This window comes from Pectinophora gossypiella, chromosome 26 (genome assembly GCF_024362695.1).
Source record: "Pectinophora gossypiella chromosome 26, ilPecGoss1.1, whole genome shotgun sequence".
NCBI classification, from domain to species: domain Eukaryota; kingdom Metazoa; phylum Arthropoda; class Insecta; order Lepidoptera; family Gelechiidae; genus Pectinophora; species Pectinophora gossypiella.
This window is the reverse complement of record NC_065429.1, coordinates 4,843,207-4,856,742: the sequence shown is the minus strand read 5'-3', so window position 1 is coordinate 4,856,742 and position 13,536 is coordinate 4,843,207. Positions and strand designations below refer to the sequence as shown.

The 13,536-nt window shown below is 38.8% G+C and overlaps 1 protein-coding gene across 1 annotated transcript in view; it reads right to left on the bottom strand.

Moving 5' to 3' along the window:
- LOC126378303 (serine proteinase stubble) overlaps window positions 1-13,536 on the bottom strand; it is a 36,141-nt gene that overhangs the window by 9,360 nt on the left and 13,245 nt on the right. The window contains exons 3-5 of the mRNA XM_050026496.1: window positions 8,371-8,853; window positions 7,813-7,914; window positions 1,089-1,266 (exon numbers count right to left, since the gene is read on the bottom strand). Of these exons, the coding sequence (XP_049882453.1) occupies window positions 1,089-1,266; window positions 7,813-7,914; window positions 8,371-8,853 (763 nt within the window). The remainder of the gene's footprint in view (window positions 1-1,088; window positions 1,267-7,812; window positions 7,915-8,370; window positions 8,854-13,536) is intronic.

Below are 13,536 nucleotides of genomic sequence, written 5' to 3'. Positions count from 1 at the left end.
ATTGTCCAAAACTAAGATGATCCGTGCTTCGGAAGGCACGTTGGGCCGTTGGTCCCGGTTACTACTTACTGATGTAAGTAAGTAGTCGTTCATGGGCTATGTCAGGGGCCTTTGGCTGTTTAATAGTAACCCTGTCACCAGGGTTGATGAGGTTGGTACTCCACTTCACAATCCACACGTTAGAAGAAGAAGAACCATTGAATTAGACTTTATGAGTTATGAACTCATGTTTGGATCGGAGATAATTTGACATCGCGTGGTTTCCAGGATTTGTGCCCGGTTAATGGCAATAGGCTCGCCCGCTATCACATGACTGCTGGCGAGGAGTGCATGGTGTATATACTATACATCTCTGCCTACTCCTTCATGGTTTTAGGCGTGACGCTATATTATGTTAATCTACAAATTCAACATGAAATGAGTTCTATTTCAATAACAATAATAGTCTTCAAATGATCGACGACGTGTATAAGTATAGCTTACTTTGATTAGTTTCTTGATTTATTATCTACATACAAGGAAAATACATGTAATACCTTGAACATAACATAAGGTCATGATTTATCCCAATTGGGGTAGTCAGCTGAGGAGCTCGGTGGCGCAGGGTAAACGCGCTGCGATTGTTGAAGTTAAGCAACCTTCGCAAAGGCCGGTCATAGGATGGGTGACCACAAAAACAAAAAGTTTTCATCTCGAGCTCCTCCGTGCTTCGGAAGGCACGTTAAGCTGTTGGTCCCGGCTGCATTAGCAGTCGTTAATAACCACCAATCCGCACTGGGCCCGCGTGATGGTTTAAGGCCCGATCTCCCTATCCATCCATAGGGAAGGCCCGTGCCCCAGCAGTGGGGACGTTAATGGGCTGATGATGATGGGGTAGTCAGACATCCATCGCAAGATGAACTAAGTACCCACACCTCACCGAGCTTTCTGTTAGACCAACGTGATAGGTGAGCCGTATCGCCGTCTACATATAATGGTCGAGCCAACTGTGTAAGAATATTTTCAAAAGGCCAAGAGTGTTATTCTCTGACTACCCCAATTGGGTATACAGTCGTGAGCTTGTTATGTTAAGATAGTGTTGTACTCACTGTTCAACGCAATGCGCCGCGGTGATAGCCCAGTTCTCGTTCAATAGTGCTGCGCCGCATTTGTGAAGATATGTCGATGTTCTGTACTGTCGCAGTGAGATCTGCCAGGGCCACATTCCGAATCCAGACTTGGTCCCCCCGACGATACGAGACTGGGGCCACAACCTTCGACCGCACACTGCCATCACCAAAAGAGTTGAATTTATAAGCATTTTTGGCTTCAAAAAGTTGTATGCCGGCATTATGTATCACTGGCCGTATTTAAGTAAATTGTTCTTAAGAACTGATTTTAAAAAGTTTTTTCTATTTTATGGAATACACTGGAACAGTTTAATTCATTCATGAAAGAAAAAATAATTTATAATTTTTAATTTAAATCACTGGCTGGATAGTTTTTGGAAAATAAAAATTCAAATTCAAGACTAGCGAACACTTTTAAATATATTCTTAAAAGGTTTTTTATGATGCCTAATATACTTAGTATAATCACTAGTTTGCGTATTGTAACTGGAGTGTTTTTTTTTACACTAGATGAAAGTTTAATTTTAGATCAAGACTAGACTTGTTATATTTTTAGTTTGTTTATTAAGCTCTGATGTAAGTATACACTAAAATGCTTTTATTAACTTTATTTAGGTACACTGGCCGTTATTATTTTTATCATTCACTACCTTCCCGCACTTAAAGCTCTTTGTTATTTTTTGTAAGTAAGTAATTTGGCAGGTCTTTTTATAGTGCCACTTATTTTACGAAGTTTAGTTCACTATAGTCACTATTTCAATGTGAGTCGTACTTTTCAACCTCCCAAGACATTTTCTTAGAAATCTACACATAAGAGTTGGTAAGTATATAATTTTATTTTGGATTTTGAAAATAAACTTTTTAAGTATTTATAATTCGGCTAAAAATAACACTTTTTTAAGTTTCCAAATAAAGTAAACACGTCGACGTTCAGAAACATGCAGGGCGTCCTTGCGTTTGCCTTGGCCGTGGCGTGTGACCGCATCGCGCGCGCTCAAGTCTTTGTTTAAATTCCGAACGATCTGCGTTGTTTTTTTTATATTTTTTATTTATTTATCCGCCCCGCACTGGACGTAGATACACTCAGCCACTTCGGCTGAGTTCTTTGACCTGTCATGCAGGCGCCAATTTTCGCGGGAATTTAAGGAATTTTGTTTGTCGCAAAATGAGGTTGTTTGCCTGTTTCTTTTATTTTCCGCTTTGGTTTCGATTTCTATTTAAGGCTAGAGCTATTATAGCATATTTTTTTTAATAATTGCATGTGTTTAGTAAAAGCTCGTAAAGGTATTTATTTTATTTACTACTTACTACGAATTTTATCAAACTTTACATAAATACATCATCTCAGGGTCCGCTTACCTAACCTGAAGATTTGACAGGTAGGTACGGTTATTTACAGAAGCGACTGCCTGTCTGACCTTCCAACCCGAAGGGAAAACCAGCCCGATACAGGTTAGGTAACATACCTCCGAAACGTATTTCTCGGGAATGTGGGGTTCCTCACAATGTTTTCCTTCACCACTGGGCACGTAAACACATATAATATATACTAGGTACATAATGAAAGATCGGAAAAGTTATTACGCCAACTTTACCGATAACCATCTATCCAGGAACGACTGTATGTACGTACACTATAAATTTCAACTAGGTCATCTTAAAATAAAACCGGAAATCTAAAGATTCACGTAGGATGATAAGTTTTGATAGTAAGGTCAGGATCAGGAAAGAGTAAGTAAAGTACATCACTGAAATTCGACTAAACTAACTTTTTTTTTTAATGTCACCTATAAAATACCTTACAATACCCGTCGTATCGTATGTATAGTCACTCTAACAGAAAGCCTAACAAAAGCCGGACAAGCCTCACACGACAATTTTTGGGTCGGACACGATTGCGACACCTGGTAACCCTATATGGGATAAAAAAATAACCAGCCCTCGCGGCACAGCAACTGCGCAGCGCCCCGCGCGAATTATATCGAGGGCTGGAAGCGTACGATAAATAACCGTACGATATCTATCCTCGTATAGCATTCGCTGCGTCTATTGGTCCAAACCGTCGATATGTTTCATGCGACGCGAATTATATCGAGGCCTTCAACCAATAGCCTTTTGACATCCATCTTTTTTTTTTTCACGTGACTTATTGTATATTTGCCGCAGATGGCATTAACCACTTGGCCGGAATTGACGTCCATGTACGTAGATAGCATTCGTATCGTTTATTGGTCGAAACGCTCAATATAATTGCAGCGCGCTTGTAATGCAGACCTGGCAAGAACAGTTAGGTTAAGTCGAATTGCTAATAAGTATAATAATAAAAATAGATACCTAATAACAGTGAACCTTTGTTATTCAAAATGCCAACAAAATAAATCAATCTACTAATGATCAACAATTTTCTGACGTCATAACATTCCATACTGCTACCACATTTTGGTTTAAGGTGATTCGTTTTCCATACAAAAGTTGATGCAGTGCTACAGGAAAACGGATAGAGGAATATTGTTATAAAACCGATAAATAGTAATATTTTGGTGTATTATTTTCGCAAACTAACAAAAATTTAGGGTCCGAATACGAGAAGTACCATATTTCAGACCCTCAATTTTGATCAATTCTACATTTGTAGTGGTGCAGATTACAGTGTATTTGCTGAGCGTGTAGAGGTGTCAATGTTAGTTTGTGTGCGTGATAGTTTATTTTTTTTTTCTAAAGGCTTTGACTACTTGACAAGTGTAATAGAATGTCAGTGACAATTTATAAAGAGATTTTGTATGAAGAGAATAAATATAAATAAAAAACTAAAAATACTACAATCTGAGAAAAGGAATATTGGAAAAATATTTTTGTAATAACGTATCTTATTTAAACATTTTTAAATAATGGGTAAATACCGTGTTTTAAAAGAGGACATATATTATAATAAAAAATCAATACATAAAATGAAATGGCTGTATGGGCATAGTTCCCTTTGCCTTACCCTTCGGGGAAAACCAAATCAAAAAAGAAGTTGTTGCATTTGCCGGCCTAAATAGTAGTCATTTATAATTAATTGTTTTTCCATCCAACATACAGATTTATTTATATTCTCTTTGCCGCGGACTTTTTGGTGGGACCGGGAACGGGAAGGTTGCTTTCTTCATTGAATAATCTAAATAATCAATACGAAGTGGTGTTTTGTGGTTAATGATCACATTAGTCGGAAAACATTCCCGATAGTATTATTAAATCGGAATATTCAATAAACAAAGTGTACCTATCTATTTTCGCTTTGCGCCAACAAGCCGCTTACTTCGTTTGGGGTTCGGAGTAGGAGTCTGCTCCGAGGGTGGGGGCTTAGGTTTCATCATTTCATTAATCATCATCAAGAAAAAAAAAACACAAGACATGGCTGTATGTTCATAGTTCCCTTTGCCTTGCCCTTTGGGAAAAAAAATAAGATAAATTTTGAAATTCTTATGTATAATAAACAAACATCACAGACATCATGACAGATCTAAAACTAAATAAAATCTTTTTTCTATTTGACTTATTTATGAATTTTAATCAAGAAAACGTGATAATAAGTTCGACAGCAACCAGTTCAGGTCCCCGAAACAGCCCATTTCAGGCCGCGTATATATGGAAATACTACTTCAATACGTCCCAGCCTCGTCTTTTTTTAACGTCCTCGTTATAAAAAGACGTCCTAACCTGAACTAACTAACCTAACAATAAACACCACGCGTAAATATTATGTCCAGAAATGCGCTGTGAGTCGTCTGGACTGGGCGCGAAAACAACATAGAATTCGATTAGGTGCTAAGTGTCCCGCATGCTATCACCAGCTGTCACTGACATACGTATGAAGTCCCGCGGATTTTATTGGAACTAAATGACAAGTCATAATAATTATATGCGGATACTGCGACATCAGCGCCGTGCTTGCGGGACGTCCTGAAGCGCTATTACATCTTTCAAACGCGATGCGACAAAGTTTGAACCTACGCAATTTAGGAAAAATCTACCTTATTATTACTGTACTGTGATCGTTATTTGTAAAATCATACAATACATATACACAATTCTTTATACACAATATAATTATTATGACATATTGTGGACTTTTCGGTATACCTACAAAAAAGGAACAATTCAACCATACGTTGTTTTGTTATATCTCAATGGGCTCAGGCAGCGTTTTCGCCGAAAGCTCCAAGTCGGCTATATTTGTAACGATAATTATGTTTGACATTCATCATCATTTTTGAACCATTTTATACAAAAAAAATACTTGTATAAATTATAAACCCTAAAGCACGCCCATGAATCACTCTACTCATTGGTGAAAACCGTATGAAAATCCGTTCAGTAGTTTTTTAGTTAGCCGCATGTTCACTGATGCGATTAATGCCTATTAGAATTTTACAAAATAAAAAATACGGAAATTACGGAAGGTACTTTAGTGCAAAGTAAATTATTGTATACTTAATTATAATATTATTGGTAAAAGTGATACTTTTTGAAAATTCCGTAACAAATAGACGGGTTCGCCAAATTCAATTGTAAAAAAAAATACAAAAAGTAAAAACAATTAAAACATGCAGTTGGGTTTGAACCGTGAACCTTAAGAATGGCGGCTACTGCTTTACCAAATGCGCCATTTAGAAGTTAGAAGTAGACTTCAAATTATGCATCTCTTTTAATAGCTAACCTAGTTCGCATGTGTGTGTGACAGCTTCGTGTTTGTACACAAATTGAAATGACACCAACTTTTGATGCAATGTTTCAATATGATATCTTCAGTAAATACTTCAAAATTGTAGCTTAACTTAAAGATAATGTATGTAAGATTTCGCCACCTAACATTTCACTGGGTCAGAACTCAACACTAAACGAATAAATGGAAAAAAATACGAAAACTGCAGAAGTAACGCCATCTACTGACGCAGCGTTACCTAGCTGACTGAAACACATCACCTAATGCAAATTTAAAATTATTAAAAAGTTAAAAAAGAATGGTGGCGCGTAAATTGATTACTTAATGGGTTTTTTTATCTGTGATTTTCCTTATCGTGACCTTACAACAAAAGCCACAGAAGCGCCTTTAAAAAAAACGCACTCGTATGTGGTTTTATGTTACCAAAACCTCGCAATAGATAAGCTGCTCTAATTTCAATGCAAGTTAAAATTTAAAGTCTCAATTTTTACCCGGAATGACTTTAGTTGAAATACAATGTTTCCCTAACTTTGGTGATTGGTTAAAGGCGAAGGCGAAGCCATTCACGAAAAAAAATTTGAAAGAAAACGAGGTTTCTTTAAAAAAAATCCCGTCAGAAAGTGGTTTTTCCAAAAATCGCTTACGTGTTTTCATTATAAATCAACGATATGCAAAATTAGAATCTAAGTAAGTAAGTATATTAGCTAATTAACAATAAACAGCAATGCGCAATTTCTTAGAACCCTGTCGCATTAACATATTTGACATTTAGAAAGACTTACGGTTAAATTTGTCAAAAAGTTAATGTGACATGGTTATAAAGTATACATATTACATACTCGTGATCATACTAGGAAGTAGTTACCATGAAAGACCTAGACCCTAGACCTAAGCATGCTAGGAATTGTGTAATATCACTCTACATCATATCTCTGTTGTAATCTCATATAATTACTAATAATGGTCATCATTTTTATCAAGACAATGTACTTAAGTATTGTGCTGAATGCGTTTCACAAGGTAAGTTGAAGATACAGATAAAAAATAAAGAATGGTTTTATAATTGGGTGTTTTTTCTGTCCAGTTCTCTTATTTTATTTTAATTTTGTTAAGTACCTTTTTAATTAAATATAAATTCGGAAGTGGCAACGCGTTTAAATTTTTCCAGCCAGTGATTTTAATATTTTTTATGTTGTTATGTTTGGTAGGTAATTAAATTAAAGGACACCCATTTTAAACTTAACGCCTAAATAAATATAGCTTGATTATTTTGACAGCTGCTTTATTATCTTTTTCGCGATAGGCGTAAGTATATAAGTATTAACTTACTATTTCTCTGATTTGGTGTCATTCTATACAAGCTAATTTTAAAACCTACTTAATTATATACAGGGTGCTAGTGGCAAATTGAGGTTCGGTCGCAACAAGAGTGTAGAGCTGAAAATAATGTAATAAAACACTAAAATTTTCATGAATTTTCCGATAGCAAAGTCCACTTGATGTTGATATCAACTCAGAATCATTCTTCAAAGTTTTCGTTACGATGTCACTAACACTCGTAGAGCTACCTACCACTTTTTTTTTATTTGTACATGGTGTAATTATTTTAAATTCTATACTTTTTTGACGGAAAATTCCACTTGATATTAACTCAGAATCACGCATGATCTTAATCACCCCACTCAGTATCGGTTACGATGTCACTAACACTCTGTATAGTAAGTATATTTATCACATTGGAGGCAGTATAACTGTCCATTCGAGTTGAAAGTGTAGCTATATATGGGTTTGGGCTAACACACATAGTGTCACACATAGTGGTGTTAGCGACATCGTAACGAATACTCAGAAAATGATTCTGAGTTAATATCAAGTGGAATTTGCCATCGCAAAAGTATATAATTGAAAATAAGTAAAAAAAAAACTAAAAAAAACATGAATTTTGCGTTTTTTTTTTGGTTTTTTAAATATACGCATATAAAGCATATAAAATCTTACCATCCTTATAATCCGACATATTGTACTGCTCTGTAGTGGGGGATACTGTGGTTTCCGTAGATGTTGATGTTCCGTTGATTGGCGACGTCGTGGACGGTTGATCTGGAATCACATCGTTGATGGTTTAATAATATTACCAACTTAATTTTTCATTCATTGTTGCCGTGTTAAGTAAATAAACGATCTTTTTCTATCGTGTGGGCTGTGAGGTGGGTTACCAACCCCATCAACCTTGGTGTCAGGGTTACTATTGAGCCGCCATAGACCCCTGACATGACTCATGTAACGACTACGTACTTAGATCAGTAAGTAATAACCGGGACCAATGGCTTAACATGTCTTCTGAAGACGGAGCATCTTACTTTTGGACAATCAGGTGATCAGTCTGTAATTTCCTAACCAAACTAGGGATCACAAAGTGATTTTTGGGATTCGAACCCGGGACTTTCGGATCGTGAGCACAACGCTCAACCTCTGGACCACGGAGGCCGTTAAGCGACTATTAATAATCGATTATTATTATTAAATCTGAAAGAGAAAGTGAAATTAACGACATACCCGTCTCAGTTGATCCAGTTGATTCGGAAACATTAGCCATTATTGTTGTCTCTGTCGCACTTGCAGCGGTAGCGTTATCAACGGTAGACGAAGTTGATAGACCAGCGCTGGGCGTTGTAGTCGGCATTGTTGGCGACAGCGTGACGTTGACGGTAAATTCCAACAACGGAGGTTCTGTTGACGTGGTTGACACGTCAACCGGAACAACAGCCGTTGAAGTGGACGCTGTCGTTGGCTTAGCCGTACTCGTTGACGGTTGAATTGTTGTTGGTAGATCAACAATTGTTGTTTCTATTTTCTCAGTCTCTGTTGCTACGGTTGTCTCTTGTGTTTCTTGTTGCGTTGTTTCAACAGTTGTTGGCAATTCTGTTGTTGTCGTTGTTGTTGTTGTTGTTGTTGTCGTTGTTGTTGTTGTCTCGGGTTTCGGTGGGATTGTCGATATAAGGACCCAGCCTTCCGGTGGCGTGATGGGTGACCAGATTTCTGAAACAAATAATTATTGAATTAATGTTTATGTTAAAGGTGTCTTCTTCTGGCGTTCGTGCCCAGCGGTGAAGGAAAACATCGTGAGGAAACCCACATCCCCGAGAAAATGTATTTTCGAAGGTACGTAACCCATATTGGGCTGGTTTTCCCTTCGCGGGTTGGAAGATCAGACAGGCAGTCGCTTCTGTAAAAAACCAGACCTGTCAAATGTTCAGGTTAGGTAAGCCCGTAAAAACCGGGATAATGCTAGGGGGATGATGATGATGATGATGTTAAAGGTGTCTCCTGATGGCTCAAAACTCTGTCTATCTGTAAGTAGGTATTAATTATTCCCTACTAAAATACTATGGCAGCAGCACTAGTTTAAGTCCAATGATGCTGATCATCATCAGCATCACCAGCCCATTAACGTACCTACTGTTGGGGCACGGGCCTTCCCTATGGATGGATAGGGAGATCGGGCCTAAAACCATCACGCGGGTCCAGTGCGGATTGATGGTTATTAACGACTGCTAATGCAGCCGGGACCAACGGATTAACGTGCATTCTGAAGCACGGAGGAGCTCGAGATGAAAACTTTTTTTTTGGTCACCCATCCTATGACCGGCCTTTGGGAAAGTTGCTTAACTTCAACAATCGCAGAACGAGCGCGTTAACCGCTGCGCCACCGAGCTCCTCAGCGGCCGTGATATATGACCGAAATATAGCTGACTTTAAAGATCGTTTTATGCCTAATTAAGAATCTAGAGTATCATATAGATATTTAGACAGAGAAGTTGAACTGGAACAGTCAATTATAATTAGTCACACTCTATATGCCGGCCATCAAAGATCTTGTTTCAACCGAAGCTTAACATTGAGGTCGACCTGGTATCACGATTCTGACCTCTGAGGTTCACGCCCTAGTTACCATCTGAATAGGAAGATGTACATGTCATGAAATGGTCATAGTTCATGAAATAGAATGTCACTCGTTGGCCATATCATGATGTAGTTTGGCCAGATCAATGAACACAAAACGTTTAACGACATGACCAACTAAATGCATGATTACTTCATGATATGGCCAAACGTTGGCAATCATATCGTAAAATTAGTAACAAACAAAAAATAAAGAAAATAGTTGGTCAGGTCTGACATGACTCATTATAACGACTACTTACTTATTACGTCGGTAAGTAGTAACCGGGACCAACGGCTTAACGTGCCTTCCGAAGCACGGATCTTACTTTCGAACAATCAAGTGATCAGCCTGTAATGTCCTAAGTAAACTAGGGATCACAAAGTAGTTTTTGTGATATTTCCCCACTGGGATTCGAACCCGGGACCTCCGAATCGTGAGCCTAACGCTCAACCACTGGACCACGAAGGCCGTATGTGTAACGTGTGTGTAGGATACACAAACATAGTACATAGTACAAACATAGTTTTTGTTACTAACAAATATGGATTTAGATCTGAAATAAAATAATTCAATCATTCAACTCATTCATTCACATGTACTGTTAAAGAGTTTTTATAATGGGATCATTAGCACTTTGGGAACTTCCCAGCTCGAATTAAAGAAAGGGTGTCCCTTCTATTCGAAGTGCTTGTTAGTCTATGGTCATGTAATAAAATACAGCTGCTCGCTTGTATGTTTTTTTATCTAATACTCCCACTATATACGTAATAGTGATGTATCATTAGAAGGGAAAGCAAACACCTTCACTACAACCATCATTGATATGGTATTGAACTAAGGTCTTGAATAAATACCCTTCGCCCTTCAACCTTGAATGCAATGTGATGATGAAGATATGCTATGTTATTTTATACCTATTACAAGGGGCTTAAAAAGGACACATTGGAGCAATTCACCTAAAAAAAATATTTTGTCGACATTGTGCACTTACTTTCATGTGGGGCAATTTTTTTTTTTCTTACCATATTTTATGATGTGGTTATGTACGTAAAAATATTATTGCAAGTGAGGGGTTGATATCTAATTATCACACACACAGTCTATCGTGCGGGTTGTGAGGTGGATTACCAACCTCATCAACCCTGGTGTCAGGGTTACTATTGAGCCGCCAAGGCCCCTGACATGACTCATGTAACGACTACGTACTTACATCAGTAAGTAGGGACCAACGGCTTAACCAGCCTACCGAATCACGGATCGTCTTACTTTCGGACTATCAGGGGCCTGTTTAATAAAACTTACAATTGTAAATTACAATGACAATTTGATGTACATTGCGGAGTGTGTGATCACGAATATTTGGCAGTTTCATATTAGCTACGTAATGAACATCAAATTGTCGTTGTAATTTACAATTGTAAGTTTTATTAAACGGGCCCCAGGTGATCAGCCTGTAATGTCCTGACCAAATTGGGGACCACAAAGTGATATGTCTCCATCGGGATTCGAACCCGGGACCTCCGGATCGTGGGCCCAACGCAGTGGTTGACCGCTGAACGTGTTAAAAATGTGCAAAGGAAATACCTATTTCCCTACGTCCCTCAAACCCCCCCTCACCCCTCCCTCCGGAACGCAGTTCTTGTTTCTGGTGCGGGACCTTAAAAACGATTAAGTTAAACCTTCCTCAAAAGCAGTTAAAGACAATGCCCTTCGATTTCTCATAAAACGAACAGGCCTGCAATAGGCTGAATGATGTTCGTGCTAATTGCGTGCCGGTCACGTATTCCGGTCGGCACGAACTGAGGGTCACGACCACGAGTGCTGTGCAGAGAAATTTCTGACTTTCTTTCCACTTTTATTATTATTACGACAGCCTAGACCTAGTGCTTTGAACGTCGGCCTCGCGATTTGGAGGTCCGGGTTTAATTCCCGATGGGTACATTTTCCATATCACTGTCCTTTGTTTGGTTAGGACAATGCAGGTAAAAAGGCCGTTGATCCTGGGTTATGGGCATGCACCACCACGCTGCTTCAGTTTGGGCTAGTAGTCCGGGAACAACGACTTGACGTGCCTTCCGAAGCACGGGTCATCTTACTTTTTGGACAATGAGATGATCAGCCTGTAATATCCTAACCATACTAGGGATCATAAAGTGAGTGTGTTGTGCTTATTTTTATTCGTATGTTTATGTCCTTTGTATATGTTGTTGTATTATTTAGTATTATTGATTGATCGATTTTTATGATATGTCCCCACCGATATTCGAACCCGGGACCTCCGGATCCTGAGCCCAACGCTCAACCACTGGACCACGGAGGCCATGTCTTAGCAATTCAGTCATACTCATTAGATTACTAATTCGTTCTTTATCTTCAAACTTTTCGAGAAAAGGTTCATAAAACTACTAATCATTGAAGGTGTTATTTTTTGCGACGCCGGCGCATCCCACGCTTCTAAGAATAAAGATCAATGACTTAACAGTCATATACCTTTTAACATCATTATATATTTTATCTATGACACATCTATTTGCTATGGGCGATGCTCATTTTTGTATGTTAAAATGATTTTATGACAAATATACTTTTTTTTTGACGTGACTTATTGTAGATTTGCCGCAGGTGGCATTAACTACTTGGCCGGACAAATGGGGAGCGCTGAAGGCTCTCACCCGGTACAACGTTTAAGACAACAGGCCTGAGGGTGCCCAGTTGGGCGCGAACCTTGGCTCAGGGCGTCGTCTGAAAGGAAAAATATTTGAAAGAATTAATCGACCCTAGTGGGTCGATAGCGATAAGCGCTGATTGAGGGAAGTCGTCGACCACGCCGGCGGGGTCGGTATCGGGGTCCTGAAGTGTTTGGTGTCGCGAGCTGATTGGCTGCCTCTATGGCTAGAAAGACAAATATACTTAACTTTAACCTAACGGCTCACGATCCGGAGATCCCGGGTTTGAATCCCGGTGGGGACTTACCACAAAAATCACTTGGTGAGCTCTGGTTTGGTTAGGATATTGCAGGCTGATCACTCGATCGTTTGAAAGTAAGATGATCCTTGCTTCGGACCGTCCTGGTTACTAATTAGTGATGTAAGTAAGTAGTCGTTGCGTGAGTCATCTCAGCAGCCTTTGGTAGGTTGGTGAGATCGGTCATCCACCTCACAACCCACACGATAGAAGAAGATAATTTCTCAGACGACGCCCTGAGGCGAGAGTAGCGCTCAACTGCACCCTCAGACCTGGGGGGTTAAAATGGCCACATCGAAGCAATTCATCTAAGAAAGCAATATTGCAATTTGACATTTGCACATATAAAAGTAAGTGCGCAATGCAAACAAATGTCAAATAGCAATTTTGCTTTCTTAGATGAATCGCTTCAATGTGGCCATTGTAACATCTCTGTTGTCTTAAACTTTGTACCGGGTGAGAGTCCTCAGCGCTTCCCGTTTGTCCGGCCAAGTAGCTAATACCATTTGCGACAAACCACAATAAGTCACGTCATAAAAAAAGAAAAAGAAGCGATGAATGTTGTGGTGACATGTTCGTTTTGTGCATATTTCGATCCTACCGACTATGCTCCCGCGGCGTCTTTCTATAACAAGATCTCTGTGGATACAACGAACCATACAAGACAGGTTACATAGTGCGTATTTGTCTTTGTTTTTTATTAAATACTTGTTCTAGGTAATACTGTAATTACTAAGCAGTCGTTAAAAAGTCGTAGGCCTTCGGATTACAGAGAACTTGATTAAAAGCTCATTATGCTTAAGCAGATAGGA